Source organism: Callithrix jacchus, chromosome 5 (genome assembly GCF_049354715.1).
Source record: "Callithrix jacchus isolate 240 chromosome 5, calJac240_pri, whole genome shotgun sequence".
Classification (NCBI taxonomy): Eukaryota; Metazoa; Chordata; class Mammalia; order Primates; family Cebidae; genus Callithrix; species Callithrix jacchus.
Window position 1 is genome coordinate 76,405,011 of NC_133506.1, and position 17,652 is coordinate 76,422,662.

The 17,652-nt window shown below is 49.5% G+C and overlaps 1 protein-coding gene across 5 annotated transcripts in view; it reads right to left on the bottom strand.

Moving 5' to 3' along the window:
• The window catches only part of GAS7 (growth arrest specific 7), a 283,345-nt gene that overhangs the window by 34,789 nt on the left and 230,904 nt on the right, over positions 1 to 17,652 (bottom strand). For all 5 annotated transcript variants that reach the window (XM_002747912.6, XM_035300035.3, XM_008996523.5 and 2 more), the window contains 2 exons: positions 12,855 to 12,908; positions 877 to 966 (listed from right to left, as the gene is read on the bottom strand). In XM_002747912.6, the coding sequence (XP_002747958.3) occupies positions 877 to 966; positions 12,855 to 12,908 (144 nt within the window). The remainder of the gene's footprint in view (positions 1 to 876; positions 967 to 12,854; positions 12,909 to 17,652) is intronic.

A 17,652-nucleotide genomic window follows, 5' to 3' on the forward strand; every position in this document is an offset into this window, starting at 1 on the left:
GTTTTTACTTGTTATTGTTCCTTGGGGTCTTAGGACACTTTTTTCTTTTTAAGTGTTACCATTGAGTGGCTTTTAACACATTCCCAGGGTTGTGTGACCATCCCCACTATCTGATTCCAGAAAGGGGTGATCTAATCTTGAAAGTCACTGTAACTTTCACATGCAAATGCTCAGGAACATTCCCAGAACGTTCTGCGGCACAGGACTCCGCATTTCTAGAAATGTATTTATTTGAATTGTGAAAAAAATACACCTAGCATACAACTGACCATTTTGGCCATTTTTAAGTACACAGTTCAGTGGCATTACATTCATTTACATTGTTCTGCTACCATCACCACCATCCACCCAAAGAACTTTTTTCAATCTTGCAAAACCCAAACTCTGGTCGCTAAGCAATCTGCAAAAGTTTAAAACTACAGGATTATCCCAGCTGCAGCTCTCTGAAGATCCTGTGCCCAACCTCCTCACAATTCTGATGAGTATAGTCAGGCCCAAGGAGGTGAAGTACTTGTCCAAGGTCCCTCAGGTGGAAGTGGCAAGCAGGTATGCAGCCCACGTTCATGTATGGAGGTGGATTCTAGTCTTCTGCTTTCACTGAGCATGAAAGAAAATGTGGGACCTTGGCTAACCCACATTCTGGGTGAAGGGTCTCTAATGTGAACCAAAGTCCTGCTGAATCCCTGAGATGCATGGAATGATCTGGACTCCAAGAGGGTCCCAAGTTCCTGTCTCAGATACAAAATCTAATGCCAGCCCTTCAGGCTTCCACAAGAAAGTCCCCTCCACTCTGAGATCCAGGTCCCTCTGCCCACCCTGGGTGTCCACTCCTCATCATCGGGGTCACGGTGTGGGGGAAACCGAGGCACTGCTTACCCAGAAGTAGTCGCAGTAGCTCCATTCCGTTGGTTTCAGCAGCTGCTGTTCTGGCATTGTGTCCGGGTGGGGGAAGGTCACACAGTTTATCTGGAGGGCACAGAACAAGAAAGTATGACTTTATTGGAGACTGGAATAGCAAGGAAGGCTTTGCTCCTGGGGGACATGGCACTAACGGCACTAGAGCAGGCTCCCTATTGCCAGAACATGCACAGGGATCTTCCCATACTCCCAGGGCCCGCATTTCACCTGAGGGGCAACAGGGGCTCATCCCCATTCCAGAGGGGCTGTGAACCACTACAACCTCTCTAGAGGGCAGTTCCATAGGATCAAAATTGCAATCATCCAGTGCCTTTGACCCAGCAATGGCATTAAGAGTCTACCTTACAGATACAGTTGCATGGGTGCAGTGATGTCCATATACGCTTTTTCGCTACAGCACTGTTTGTGGCAGCTAAAGGCTAGAAAACAACTCCAATGTCCATCAGTAGAGGAATGGCTAAACAAAGTATGAGACTGACAGCCATCTATGGAAATCACAAAGAAGACGGTGATAAAGTTCTTAAATTTAATAAGGAAAGTGTGCCAGGGTATAGGGTTAGGTGAAGGTTAAAAAAAAAAAAAAGCAAACAAATGCCAGGTGTGGTGGCTCACTCCTGTAATCCCAGCACTTTGGGAGGCCAAGGCAGGTGGATCACCTGAGGTCAGGAGTTCAAGAGCACTCTGGCCAACATGGCAAAATCCCGTCTCTATTAAAAATACAAAAATTAGCTGGGTGTGGTGGTGGGTACCTGTAATCCCAGCTACTTGGGAGGCCGAGACAGAAAAATCACTTGAGCCCGGGAGGCAGAGGTTGCAGTGAGCCGAGACTGTGCCATTGCACTCCAGTCTGGGCAACAAGAGTGAAACGCTGTCTCAAAAAATAAACAGAAGGCCGGGCATGGTGGCTCAAGTCTGTAATCCCACCACTTTGGGAGGCCGAGGCAGGTGGATCATGAGGTCAACAGATTGAGACCATCCTGGTCAACATGGTGAAAGCACGTCTCTACTAAAAATACAAAAAATTAGCTGGGCATGGTGGTGCGTGCCTGTAATCCCAGCTACTCGGGAGGCTGAGGCAGGAGAATTGCCTGAACCCAGGAGGCAGAGGTTGCCGTGAGCTGAGATCGCGCCATTGCACTCCAGCCTGGGTAACAAGAGCGAAACTCCGTCTCAAAAAAAAAAAAAAAAAAAAAAAAACCAGAAAAGCAAACAAAGTATGACAGTTCCTTTTTAAAAAGAGATACCCAGTTGATCCTTGAACAACACAGGTTTGAACTGCAGGGGTTCACTTATACGTATATTTTCTTCTGCCTCTGTGACCCGAGACAAGACAAGCCCCTTTTCTTCCTACTCCTCCTCCGCCCATTCAATGTGAAGATGGTAACAATGAAGACCTTGACGACGATCCACTTCCACTTAAAGAACAGTAAAGATATTTCTCTTCTCTGGCTGGGTGCGGTGGCACACGTCTGTAATTCCAGTACTTTGGGAGGCCAAGGCAGGCAGATCACGAGGTTAAGAGATCAAGATCATCCTGGCCAACATGGTGAAACCCTGTCTCTACTAAAACTACACAAAAAATTGGCTGGGCATGGTGGCGCATGCCTGTAGTCCCAGCTTCTCAGCAAGCTGAGACAGAAGAATCGCTTGATCCCAGGAGGCGGAGGTTGCAGTGAGCCGAGATTGCGCCACTGCACTCCAGCCTGGAGATAGAGCAAGACTCCATCTCAAAAACAAACAAATGAGCAAACATATTTCTCTTCTTTATAATTATCTTAACATTTCATTTTCTCTAGCTTACTTTACTGTAAAAATACAGCATATAATACACATAACATGCAAATTATGTGATAAATTATTAAATTATCAGTAAGGCTTCCAGTCAACAAGAGGCTATTAGCAGTTAAATTCTGGGAGAACCCAAAGTTATATGCCAATTTTGCACTATGGATGGGGAGGGGGCATCCCTAGCCCCCATGTTGTTCAAAGGTCACCTGCATAACACGCATTTGGTTATTTGCACATAGACTACTTCTGGAAACGGATAACATCATTTGTTCTCAAGGAAAGGAACTGTGTGGGTAAGGGTCAAGAGTGAGAGGTTACCTTGCAAATTTTATGTCATGATGTGTATCATATGAACAGATACAGCTTAAAATTATTATCTGGGCTGCACGTGGAAGGCTGGCCCTAGCTAATGAGAGTGAAGCACAGAAATTTCCGGGTCATCTCCAACTTTTCTGACTGAGCAGCCCTGCAATGCTCCCTGGCTTTTCCCTGCCGTGTGGAGGTGGTTTCAGGCCCCAGACTCCCCCCTCTCCTAGGAAGTGGGCTAATTTGCTTCCTCTGGGGGAACAAGGCCTGAGCCTTATGAGTTTTTAATCCCTTCTTGCAGCCCAAGCACCCGTCAAAGTTGAAAATGTCACATGTTAAAAAATGGCACAGCCCTGAGGTTTTTGGGCCCAGGACACAAACTCCACTGCTAGGCAGGGCGTGCAAGCCAGTGAGGTGCCCAAGTATGACAGAAACTGAAGCTGGGATGGTAAGGTAGACAGCCTCTGCTTTGGGGAAGGGTCAGAGGCTATGGAGATGCATCCAAGTGGCAGAATCTGCTCAGCTCCTGCCAACTGTCGTCAAGACCTTCTGAGGAATCTGGTGCGGTTGGATTATATGACAACTCAAGGGAAGCTGAAAATGGAGATTTTCATGCAAGGTGTCTGCTTTTCTTTTTATTTTTCTTCTTCTTCTTTTTTTTTGAGATGGAGTCTTGCTCTTGTTGCCCAGGCTGCAGTGCAGTGGTGCGATCTTGGCTCATTGCAACCTCCACCTTCCAAGTTCAAGCTATTCTCCTGCCTCGGCCTCCCGAGTAGCTGGGATTACAGGCATGTGCCACCACACCCTGCTAATTTTGTATTTTTAGTAGAGATGGGATTTCTTCATGTTGGCCAGGCTGGTCTCAAACTCCCAATCTCAGGTGATCTGCCCACCTTGGCCTCCCAAAGTGCTGGGATTACAGGGGTGAGCCATCACGCCCAGCCAAGTGTCTCCATTTTTCAGTGCTGGCAATTAATTCAAGGTTAAGTATGATAATAATAAAAACAATAACCCCATGTAGGCCCAACAAACTCTTCTGCCAGCAAAGTCGGGCCCGTTGACCTCCAGTCGTGACCTCTGGATCAGCGGGCTCCCAGGTGGCTGGAAATAAATCTAGCACATATCCCCTTCCCCGGCTGCCAGGGCACAGACCCCAGTCACAGTCTGGGGACAAGTCCCTGGCAAAAGAAGGAGTCTGACCTGTGATTAAGGCGAGGGCTGAGGTCCCCACCACCCTTGAGGAAAACATGACTCAGCAGAGGGATCAGGGGCAGGAATGATGCAGAGGACCCTGGAGAGGACAGGTGTGCACCAGATTCTCCCAAGGATAATCCCTTCTTCTCTTTCTCCTTTTCTTTTTTTGAGATGAAGTCTTGCTCTATCACCAGGCTGGAGTGCAGTGGTGCAATCTTGGCTCACCGCAACCTCTGTTTCCCTGGCTCAAGTGATTCTCCTGCCTCAGCCTCTCGAGTAGCTGGGATTACAGGTGCATGCCACCACCCCTGGCTAGATTTTGTATTTTTGTAGAGATGGGATTTTACCACGTTGGCCAGACTGGTCTCAAACTCCTGATTCCAAGTGATCTGCCCACCTTGGCCTCCCAAAGTGATGGAATTACAGGCCTCTTTCTCCTTTTCAAAATGTGTAACTTCTAAGGATACATTATCCATGTTAAGAGTCCTGGCCAGGGCATAGTGGTTCACATCTGTAATCCCAGAACTTTGGGAAGCCAAGGTGGGAAGATTGCTTGAGCTCAGGAGTTCGAGACCAGCCTGGGCAACATGGCATGACCTTGTCTCTTCAAAAAACAAAAAAACAAAACTAACCAGGTATGGTGGCACATGCCTATAGTCCCAGCTACTTTGGAGGCTGAAGCAGGAGGATTGCTTGAGCCTGGGAGGTTGAGGCTGCGTTGAGTTATGATCATATCACTACACTCCAGCCTGGGTTAAAAAAAAATCCTGTCAAAAATATTTAATGTAATTATGAGTGGGGAAAACCAAGATAGTTTTTTTTTTTTTTAAGGCACCCTGTACAAAAACAGCTTCCTGAACTCGAAAAAATTAGCAGTGATGGATTAAAAAAACAAAGACTAGATGAAGATCAGCTGGGGCTGGGGAGTTTTCTCCCAGGCCTCAGCAGCCTGAGAGAAGGGAGGGCGGGTTCTCAAGGCTAGCATCAGAAAACTGTCTCCCCAAGCCTTGGTTTCAGGCTACATCCCCAAGGTGGGTCCAGAGACAAGTTTCCTTCCCGGGCTTCCACAACCCAGTGCTAAGAAGCAGGCAATCATAAAAACAAGGGACGGATTTCAAAAGTGCACAGATTCCTTATTTTGTATTCCCATTATTCTTATTTCAGCAAATCATGGTCATCATAGTCCACTTTTATTTTGCTTAATAATGCAGTCCATGAAAATTTCAATCAAATTTAATGACAAATTAACTATGACATTAAAGTAAACTGGGCATTAGGAATAAGTAGATGTTTTGGTACTCAGAGGCGGGTCTGAATGCTTCCGGAATGTGCTGCCCTGCAGGTATCTCTCTGTTTTCCCTTTTCTCACCCAAACTGCTCTTGGCCTTGACCTCTTGTTGGGGAAACATTTCCCTACAAAGAAAGAACTTCCCTATGTCAGGAAGACGCTTGGCCAAAGGTGGGCAGGCAGGAAGGGAAACGGGTCTTGCCCAGCCTTGTTCCCCAGAATCTTCCCGAGGTGACCTACCCTCAGAGTAAAGATGCTACCACCCACCCCAGGAGGCCTGTTCAGACAGACCCTGCTAGCCAGAAGGGGAGATGGTACCAAGGACAGCCCCTTCAATGACGCATCCTGGCTGGCTCCAAGCCAACCATCTAAAAGGCTGTGGAAGACTGAGGACGGCTGAGACCCGCCTACGTACTACTTAGTTCCCTTCCTGTCCTGGAGTTGAGGATGAGCATGCCCCAGAGTCACCTAGAAGACATGGGTGTCTGGGTCCCCCTTCCCCAGTGTCTGCTTCAGGAGCTCTGCATGGGGTTGGAGCTCTCAAGTGATGCTGAAGATCTGGGGACCAACACTTTGAGAACCAGCATTTGTGACCCATTCAGCAGGGACAGAGGCAGCCCCTGGGGAAGACCTTGTGCCCATCACAGTGGAAGACAAGCCACAGAGCCCTGCTCTTAAGATCCCACATGGCAAGTGGCCAAAGGCATGAACAGACACTTTCTCTTCTTTTTTTTTGAGACAAAGTTTTGCTCTCGTCACACAAGCTGGAGTGCCATGGCGCAAACTCAGCTCAGTGCAACCTCTGTCTCCCAGATTCAAGTGATTCTCCTGCCTCAGCCTCCTGAGTAGCTGGGATTACAGGCACCCATCACCATACCTGGCTAATTTTTTATATTTTTAGTAGAGATGGGGGTTTCACCATGTTGGCCAGGCTGGTCTCAAACTCCTGACCTTCAGGTGATCCGCCTGACTCAGGCTCCCAAAATGTTGGGATTACAGGCACCCAGCCCAGACACTTTTCAAAAGAAAACATATATATAGCCAACAAGCATATGCAAAAATGCTCATCACCGCTAATCATTGAAGAAAGGCAAATGGAAACCACAATGAGATACCACTGCATGCCAATCAGAATGGCTATAGTTAAAAAGTCAAAAATAACAGGTGCTGGCGAGGTTGTGGAGACAAAGGAACACTTATACATGGTTGGTGGGAGTGTAAATTAGTTCGACCATGTGGAAAGCAATGTGGTGACTCCTCAACTAAAAAGAGAACTATCATTTGACCCAGCAATCCCATTACTGGGTATATGCCCAAAGGAATATAAATCTTTCTGCATAAAGACACATGTACATGTATGTTCCCTGCAGCAGTATTCACCGTAGCAACAACATGGAATCAACTTAAATGCTCATCAACAATAGACTGGATAAAGAAAATGTGGTACATAGACAGCATGGAATACTATGCAGCCATTACAGAGAATATACAGCATGTCCTTTGCAGGGGCTTGGATGCAGCTGGAGGCCATTATCCTTAGCAAACTAAGGCAGGAACAGAAAACAGATTGGGGCTGAAGAGTAAAGGCAGCAGGATGTGGGGACTCATTAAAGACTCATCACCCTGCTGCTTCTGCCACTCCTTGAGGACACCAGGCCTCAGATGGAGCCCCAAGGTGCCTGCCACCATCTCTGTCCTCTCTGGTTTTGGGATTTCTCCCTCCTAGGAAGCCCACTGGGATTTCTCCAAATCCTCACTCCTACAGGGGAGCCTGACTCAGGCACCATCCTTAGGGGTTTGCATATATTCTCATTTCTTCTTTCCAGCAATTCCACAAGGAAGGAAGAGCAGCCTCATCGTACATGAGAACACCAAGGATCACAGAAGCTAAGTGTCCAAATCCAGATCAGCTGACTGCAGAATTCAAGCCTCAACCATGAAGCTATGTGATGGGCTATTTGCTCGTCCACTTCCCATTCGAACATCCGTCGAAAGGCTGCTCAGTGCCACGTGCTATGCCAGATCTTCCCAGCAATCTGCATGTGTACATTTATAATGGTATTTCTCGTGACGGTTTAATGTTTCTCCTCCTTGCCAGACAGCCTGCTCTACAACGGGATGGGGACCATCTTTTCCCTGTAGTTTCTCTCCTCACTGGTACAGTGTTGGGTACACAGTGGGTGCTCAGGAGATGTTTCTTGGTGTAATGGCTGGAGGCTAGGGAGGTAAGGCATAGTATCTGCTCTCAAGAGTTTCATAAATAAGTCACTGTAATTCTTTGGGATAAATCTACCAAAGAGTAAGCCTGAGGTGCTGAGGTTACTGGAAGGACTAGGGACTCAGGGGAGGAATCTTAGAGGTGGTGAGATTTAGGTAGTAATAGTAGGGCTCAGGCAGACAGAGGGGTGGGAAGGTGAAGGGTACTGCAGGAAGGAAAAGGACCCGGGATGTGAGGATATGCCCCACAAGTGGGGACCGTGTTGCTCAGTTTGGCTGGGGCTCAGAGTCAGGGAGTAGACAAGCCCGAGGTGAGAGGGGGCCTTGCTGGGGTGCCAAGGTCTGTCCTGAAGGCAGCAGGACAGTGGGAACTATGAAAGCGCCTTGCAGGAGAGTAGTGATTCATCAGGTTGCTGTTTGGGATGAGCACTCCCATGGCAGCGCCGAGGATGCACTGGAGGGAGAATGTGACTGTGGCCACCAGGGAAGTCTGCAGTGATGGGGGGTGGGGGAGGGTCATGATAGCAGCTGGGAGCAGCACAGTCAAGAGGGGATTAAAAGAACCTGGGATGCTCTCTACAGGGAGCCTTGGCAGCACCGTGAAGTTAATTCTGTGATGCCCATCCAGGGGTAATTTTGCCCCACCCCAGGAACATCTAGCAATGTGGAGACATTTTTGGTTGTCATGGCTGGGTGGGGCCCAGGGTGGATGCTACTGGCCTCTTATAGGTAGGGGCCGGGGAAGCTGATAAATATCTGTAATGCACAGGACAGTCCGCCACAGCAAAGTGCCATCCAACCCAAAATGTCAATGGTGCTGAGGTTGAGAAACCCTGAGTCGACTGGCCTGGGTGGAGAATAAGCGTGTCTCCATTCACTGGGATGGAAGATGGGGGAACAGTACCTTCAGAGAGAGGGAGGCAGTGGCAGCAGAGGGGCACAGTCAGAGCTGTGTGTGCACAGATGTCCTGGAGGCAGTTGGAGCCTCAATGTTTACCTGCAATGGTCTAGTGCAAGCTTATGCAGAGAATGAGGAAACTGAGGCACAGAGCGTTTAACTCTCTAGCTTGCTATAAGTGGCAGAGCAGGTTCTAGAACCAGCGTCCTAATTCCTGGACCGCCACTTTTCTCCAGACCTCAAAGTAAAGGCTCCTATGTCCCTGGATCAGAAGGGAGGGCCACACAGCTCCGTCCTGTGGTGCTCCAAAGCCCAAGGTGGGAAGAGAAGGTGGGACAGGACATTCCTGCATGTGGATTCCTGTCCTCCCCTGGGCGACATTTTCTGGATGGTTAATACAAGGGTCCAGCTACACCTCTGGAAAGACCCCACTCTCTTCCCAAGGCTGCCTAGGCACAGCAGGAGCCTCACTGCCACTTTCTGTTTGTTCAACAAAAGTGAATAATGTGGCAGCCACAGTTCTCAGTGCTTTACACGTATTAGCTCATTTAATCCTCATAAAAACCCCACAAGGCAGGTGCTATGATCATCCTCATGTTACAGATGAGGAAACTGAGGCACAGAGAGGCTAAGTCACTTATGCTAGATCACACAGCTTGTGCACGGAATGGTGGACCCAGGGCCTGAACCCAGGCAAGCTGGCTCTAGTCTAGGCTCTTAGTCTCTGTCACGTTCAGCCTTTCCAACACACTGAGGTGTAAATGTGCCAGGTCCCCACCCAAGGCAGGGGCTCAAAAAGGGTGCTCAAGAGGGAGCCTGGTGGGGGGCATGTCTCCCCATGTGTACTGCTCAGGGCAAGTTCCAGCAGGCAGTCCCCCCCTCACTTCCTCTGAGACCACCGTCCTCAACCGGCTGCCTCTTCAGTCTTGCACCAACTCTGTTTTCTCCAACCCTCAGGGAAATAGAGTAATACTCCCACCCCTCCCCAACTGCTGGGGTCCACTGTATAGCTGGGGTCCCTGCCAGGGCTTTTCTGCACACGAGCAGCCAGAATCACAAGAGCTGCCTCCCAGAAGCTCTCTGAGGGGTGTGCAGGAGGACATGGAAGCCAGAAACCACCTGGCCATGGTGTGATAGCTGCTGGACACACGTGACCCACCCAAGGGGTCTGACGTAGGGAGCTCCCAAGGCACGCCCCCTCCCCTGAGTCCTGGCCCCACAGGAGCCTGTGGGGAGCAGAGGCCACAGCTCCTTACACGGCCTGTTTGACCAGATTGCCTGCAGCAGAGAAGGGAAGACCGGGTTTGACAACCCAGGGCTCAAGCAAACAGGCTCTGAATTTTCTCCCAGAGGAAAGCTGATCTGGGAGAGTATGAAAGAGGGAAAAGGCAGCCCTGGAGCTCTGTGAAACAGAAATGACACTACCTCAAGTGTTCACCTCTAGCCCCCTAGCTCCCACCCAGGGTTCTGTGGCTATGCTGGGAAGCCCTGAAGCTGAGGATCGCAGGAGTCCCCAAATTCCTCTTTCCAGGAGTGTGCATGGCCGGCTGGCTTTGTTGTCATCATTTCTGAAACCGTCTAGATTCAGACGCCGTTCATGCTTGTGCCAAGGGCTGTGAGCTGCCATGAGCGCCCGTCACTCCCAATCAAACAGCACGCTCCACCTGCCAGCCCGCAATGGAGACAGCGGAAATGAGACCCAGCAAGGCTGCCAGCCCCTGCCTGCTGCTGTCAGGGAGCCCATGTATCTGTCCCCTGAAAACTAGCTCCAGGCTATGGGCGGAGAAGCAGGAGCTTCAGAATCCAGCTTCATTCTTGCTCTGGACCCACCACCCTTTGCTGCCCAAGCCTGGAAATTTCTGCTCTGTGGATCAGAGCATGGGAAGTGGCTCGCCTCATCCCTGCACATTACGGACAGGAAAGTTCATGTCCCAGCCTCCTGAGACCTGAGCCATCCCTTTCCCCTGAGCGTCTCTTTCTTGGGAAATGATGAACTCTGGAGGATCAGAACCCCGGGGAAGAGGCTGGGCGTGGGAGAGCAATACTGTGTGGAAGGGAAAGGGCACCAAGGCCTGGAGACATGTGGGCCAAGGCCAGGTGGTACACTGGGAGATGTCCTGGGCTGACAGCTAAGAGACACGGGTTCAAGTCCTGGGCTCTACTCTAATCTTGTTTTATGACCTTCAGTCAGTCCCTCCTTTGCTCAGTTTCCTTGGCAAAAAATTCTCCAAGGCATGAGTGTTTACTTAAAACCTCTGGGGGCACTGGTTCAAAGGCAGACTCTCTAGTCTGTCCCCAGAGAGAACAACTGTCGGTCTGGGGTTCCATCCAGGAAACTGCATTTTAAACAAAGGTCTTGGAGGCTTCAGAATACACGTTGCAGACTCCCTCATAAGAAGCAATGATACAGGTCAGCAGGAAGGAACAGGGAAGGCAGGGATGGACGAGGTGTGCGGTCCCAACAAGGGTCCCTGTCTGCCCACTCTGACCATACCTGAAGCTCTGGCTGCGAGATGGAGCCCAGCAGGTGTTCCACCCCGCAGTCTGGGCACCATCGCTAAGTGCCTTTAAGGCAACCCTCCATGACATAACACTACACTTTTCATTTTGCATTTTTGTTTTTCTTCTAGAATCAAATATGTCTCCCACTCCCACCCCAATCTTGCTCCTCCCTCTCCTTTTTATGCATTTCAGACTTTGGAGAGCTCCAGCTGTGCCCCAGCATTCTGGGGCATTTTGTGACAATCTGAAGATGGGCACTGTGTACCCTCTGGAACTCTGCACCTGGGCCTGCCCACACCCCCTCCCCACCAGCTCCATCAACTCTACCAGTAACAGGGAGGCTGCTGCTACTCCCCAGTCCAAGCAGGCTGAGCCATTCCGCCCAGTTCTTGGAAGCACCCTCCATCAACACAGGACATCCAAAGGAGCTCATGATACAAGGTACCCAAGCCAGATTCAGAAGGGGCACTGTGGTGGGTAAGGACATAGATTTCAAATCCTGATGCTTCCCACTAGGTGACCGTGAGCAAGGTGCTGCTCTGTGTCTCAGTTTCCTCACCTGTAAACAGGGTGATGATAGTGGGTACAGAGCACTTACTATGTGCAGGCTGTGTTCTAAGTGCTTTCCATGGATGGACCTATTTAGTCCCTACACCATCCCTAAAGCACAGACCACCCTCCATTTCCCCACTTGATAGATATTGACTGAGATGGGAAGAAATCAAGAAACTTACCCCAGGCTGCTGCACAGTCATTCATATAACTGACTCTCCCGCTTCAGAGCCCACATTCGTCATCGCTATACTATATTGATCCTATGACTCACACTTCATATAGCTAACAGACAATTAAATGAGCCACTTGAATCACTACTTGTGCATAATAAATGCACACAAACATAGCAGCAATTGTTATTGTTAACTGTTTACCTAAACTTTTTTTCCCAAAGCAGGATGTGCAGCCTGGATGAAGCAGGGAAATGCACCCATTCTTGGTTTTGTCTCTACAGGGGTGGTTGGAGTGGCTCAGAGCTGTGTGAGTTGGAGTCTAAGAGAGCAATCCCCTGTTCCCTGCTCTCCTGCACTTGTGTCAAAATAGCAAACCTGGCACCACACTTCTTAGGTCTGTGCCCATCAGGGCACAATGATGTCCAGCCCCACCTGCCCCAAGCACAGGGCGGAGGAGTGGAGGTGGGGCATGGGGCTCCCCCTCATCTCCACATAGGGACTTGGTGGGCATCATGAAGTGCCCTGGGAGGCAGTCTGGCCACTCTAGGCAGAAGCTGCCTGCTCTCATCAGGAATTCCTCAGAACTCTATTCTTAGAGCACTTTCTCTTGCTTTTAACTTTGACATCTTCCAGAAGTTACCCCGCACAAAAGCAACCCTGCCGCGGCTGTAATTTACACGTCACATCACTTGCACTGAGTGCAGTCCACCCCCTTCAACCCACTCCCGCATGCGTACCTGCCCCTCCTGCCCTGAAAAAATGGCTTCTGCATCATCCCAGCCACCCTCCTTCCACTTGTTCACCAGGAGAGAAGAGAAATGTGAAATCGACAGAAGAAGGGGAGGTAGGAGGGGGGCATGGATGAGGAACTTCAGTGAAATCTCAGCTTTGGAACTTCCCCCTTTCCAGGCTGGGCATCACTTCTGCTTGGCGATCCACATCACCATGGCAACAGCCCAGCCACACACCCCAGTCCACAGCCCAATCCTAGGAGCGCCCCTTGGGAGCTACTTACTGTGATGGTGTTTTCCTTGCTCTGCCTTTTGCTTGGTGATGAGGATCCCAGGTTCTGGGGAGACAGGCAAGAAACATCGTCAAAGCTGTTCTCCATATTGGACATTTTTTCCCCCCATTCAGGTTCCCTGAGAGTGGAGGCACTGGGGAAGTTCAGGGATGCTCAGCCTGCTGCCAACTCCTAAGTCACCATATTCTGGGCCAGGGCAGGCAGGGGTCTCCCTGACCCCATGCGGTTCCCACGCCCAGCTCTCAGGCTGAAGGCGAATTCAGGAAGCCTCCTGCACAGGCTCTGAGAGAACTGCTCCAAAGCAGGTCTCCCCTCCTCTTCTCTGCCTGCGATTTGGGGAGTTAACCCTTCCGCCGCCCTCTGCTGGTGAATGTTCCGCGGGCCGCTTGCTGCCTGAAGCCACGAATCCACTGGGGAGAAGAGAGTTAAGGCCACCACCTCCTGGCACTAAAGACTCAGCACGCGACATTTTATTCTGAACCCCCCCGAGTCCAAAACATCACACCCAAATACACATGATGTACACTGGGGCACTGCTGGGTTACCTCCCCGACTCACCACTCCCCCAACCCCGAGAGCCAGGAGGGATTTCTCAGCCAAGCCGACTGTTAGGCTCCATCCAGTCTTTAGATTGCCTTTTCACATCTTCCATCACCAGCAAGAAAACCAGAGTCCCAAGTAAGTACCTCTGAGCCCTGGGGTCCTCAGTAAATTGCCAAAGTCCTGGGATCTTTCTGGTAGAGAAAATTAAGGACTGCCAGCGGAAAAGGCCACATGTGTCCTAATATCCTACAACTCTAAAGAGAATATTTGATTCCAGTTCTCTATTGCTCTATTAGCAATTACATTAGGGGTTCAATACCAGAGATCCCCAAGCAGGACCTAGGGTGTCTTCTGTCCTGAGCCACAAAGCAATCTGGAAAGCAGGCTCCCCCCTCAGGCACTGCAGGCCATCATACATGGGCCCCAGGACTTGTGCACAGCCTTACTCTTTTTCTTTTTTTTGAGACGGAGTTACGCTCTTGTTACCCAGGCTGGAGTGCAATGGTGCGATCTCGGCTCACCGCAACCTCTGCCTCCTGGGTTCAGGCAATTCTCTTGCCTCAGCCTCCTGAGTAGCTGGGATTACAGGCATGCACCACCATGCCCAGCTAATTTTTTTTGCATTTTTAGTAGAGATGGGGTTTCACCATGTTGACTAGGATGGTCTCGATCTCTTGACCTCGTGATTCACCTGCCTCGGCCTCCCAAAGTGCTGGGATTACAGGATTGAGCCACCGTGCCCGGCCACTCTTTTTCTTTTTTTAAGGTGGAATCTTACTGTCGCCCAGGCTGGAGTACAGTGGTATGATCTCAGCTCACTGCAACCTCTGCCTCCTAGGTTCAAGCGATTCTCCTGCCTCAGCCACTTGAGTAGCTGGGCTGACAGGTGCCTGCCAGTACACTAGGCTAATTTTTGTAATTTTAGTAGAGACAGGGTTTCATCACATTGGCCAGGCCGGTCTCAAACTCTTGACCTCACACGATCCACCCAGCCTCCCAAAGTGCTGGAATTACAGGTGTGAGCCACTGTGGCCAGCCTGGCCTTACTCTTTCCTTGGTAGAATGTAGGGAAGTGGCTGTCACTTTATAGATAAAGGCCAGAGAAAGCATGAAGGGGCTTCTCAAACAAGAGGGAAACAATAGCTTGGGGTGGAGGGCACCCCGCCCCCCAGGCGAGCACAACCCTGGACACCTGGCTGAATGACCATCTACAGGTGAGGTCCAGCCTTTGCCTCAGAAATGCATCAGTAATTTAGGCAAACCAGGGAGCTTGACTGTGTCCTGCTAAGGTCTCATTACCTTATTCCCATACAGTCATTCTTGGGTTGCTAATTAAAGTCACCTCAGGAAAACTGATATCCTTAGGATGCCTAGCAAAAAAGGAATCTTACAGAGCATCAGTTTCACAGACAAGACAACGATTACCAGCCTTCAGACCCTGGCCCAAGAATCTGACTTCCTTGAGCCTCAATTTCTTCATCTGTAAAATGGATGGTTATCTCTGGTTCTCAAGCTTTGAGGTGCATCAGAATCAAAGGAGGAAAGTATCCAAAATAGAGTCCCAGCTGCTGGGCCTGATCCAGAAGGTCCCAGGTGGCACCAGCATCTCTGATTTGCAGAATCTGTGGACCTCACTCAGAGGCACACAGATGTGATCTACTCTGTGGTTCATTGAGGTCCCTCTGTTTAGGGCAACTCCTCTATCGACCCCAACAGGCTCCCAGCTGGAGTCAACTCTATGGCCAACTAAAGCTTCCACAGACATTTTTAATGCATCATCTCATCCAGCTGGCCCAGCCTATACCTTCCCAAGGTGTCAGCTCTGCCAATTTCAGCAACTTGACAAAACTGCTGAGGGAGGAAGGCAGGCAGAGGCTACATGGGAGGAGGTACTGGTCACCAAGGAGAAGAGACAGGAATGGGAGTCTCTCTCTCCATAGGTTCATTCATGTACTGACACCAGCCAAGCAAATACCTGCCAGGAAGCGGGAAGAGTAGCCTCTGGGATGGATTCTGCCATCTGCAGGAGTCTGTCTTCCTGTCATGGACACATTACCACCATCACCACCATGCTCCCAATGCAGCCCCCTACCACATAGCAGCACTCCAGCAGCCTTGGCAACACTCTAGTCTACCTATGGATGCTGATGAAATTGGTGATGGGGAGCTAAGCAGGGAGAAGTGGCTGGGTGCAGTTGCTATAATCCTAGCACTTTGGGAGGCTGAGGCAGGGGGATCATGAGGTCAGCAGATCAAGACCATCCTGGCCAACATGGTGAAAACCCGTCTCTACTAAAAATACAAAAATTAGACAGGCATGGTGGCATGCACCTGTAGTCCCAGCTACACAGGAGGCTGAGGCAGGAGAATCGCTTGAACCCAGGAGATGGAGGTTGCAGGGAGCCAAGATCGTGCCACTGCCCTCCAGCCTGGGCGACAGAGCGAGACTCTGTCATACACAAAAAAGAGGGAAGAGGCAATGCAAGAGCTACCGCCTGCGAGTGCTTGCTCATGATGGCAGGCTCCAGGTTAGCTGTCTGACATATTTAATCTCATTTCATCCTTACAACCCCAGCAAATGAAATGACATCAATTCCATTTTACAGATCATGAAATTGGGGCTTGCAGAAGCATAACTGTCCAAGGTCATGAGGCTAGTAAACAGAGAAGTGGAAACTGGAACCCAAGCCTGCACAACTCTTCCCTCTATCTTCCGCCATCTCTCCACTTCGAGACCCGACACAGTATCTTGTTTTCCATGTCTTTGCAGGAGGGCAAAAAAGATTTCCATCAACCACAAACATGTATTTTGGGACCACTGTGTATAAATCTCTGCGGAATAAGGATGGGCACAGAGGTCACACCTCCTCCCTATAACTTGGCTAGGACAGGAACACAAGTAATGGCATTGAGGGTGGGTGTTCCCTGTGTGGGTGTCGACACCTTCTCTGGTCTCTGCTCTATTAGGCGTGCTTCACTTTAACCCCTGAGGACCATGGTAGGTCACAGGCAATCTCAGGCTCTGCCTGTGCTGCTGATAACCTGTGCCTACTACTTCAACTTCATATACATATCACATGCATGCATCACACACACACACACGTGACACACACACACGTGACACACATACTCTCATAATGCTCCACTGAAAAGGCCCAGAAGGAATGACATCTCATCACAGTGACAACACCTACTAGCTAGAAAATGGTTTCCAAATATTACCACAGGCTCCTTGGTACTAATTCCAAATGCAAGGTATTTGGAATATCCTCTAGTCCTGAGAAGTAAGAAAGTATTCAAAGAATAATGGAGAGATAACAAAAGGACATAAACAGCTTAAACGGGCTCCCACAGGCCGAATCTGGGACAATTTGAGCACAACTAGGAAGGAATGACTACAACTAACTCCAAAGGGATGGGAGAGAACATTTCTTTCAGAAGAATGCCAATAAAAAATGTACAAGAAATTGGACAACCACCATTTGCAAACCCCAGTGTCCAAGAAGATTCAGGCCATGATCCTCAAGGATGCTCAAAGCATCGGATGGAAAGATTGTCAGGGCACAGGATAGTCACAGGGTCTTACACTGGCACCTCAGGGATGACTGACAAGTTAGAAAGGGAAAATGCAAATTCCCCTGCAAAGGAGGAATCTGGCAGTCACCACCTTAACCAAGAGTTCAAACAGAGCCTCGTGAGCAGAGTGCTAACCTGGGTGGCTGAGCCTCGAATGCAGTAAGAAGAACTCCGTGTGCCCTGACCAGAATTCTTGCCCAAACTGCAGAACCTGAACCTAAGCATAAGAGAACAGTCAGATCAAGAACGTAGGTTATTCTATAAGACGACTGATCTGGACTCCTCAAAAATAGTCAAGGTGATGAAAAACAAAATAAAAAAGGCATAAGAGAGTGAGTGTAGATGCAAAGGGACTGATGGAACAACTCGGATGAAACGTTCTATCTGTACAACAGAATATTACTCAGCCACAAAAAGGAACGGCATGCTGATCCATGCTGTGATGTGAATGAACCTTAGAATTCTAGGTGAAAGAGGCCAGACGCAAAAGACCACAGAGAGTATGATGCCATTTACATGAAATGTCCAGAAGAGGCAGACCCATAGAGATAGAAAGTAGATTAAGGGCTGCCTAAGTCTTCAGGGGATTCTATTTGGGGTAATGAAAATGTTCTAAAATTTATTTGATGATGTAAATATACTAAAAACCACTGAATTATACATTTTAAAT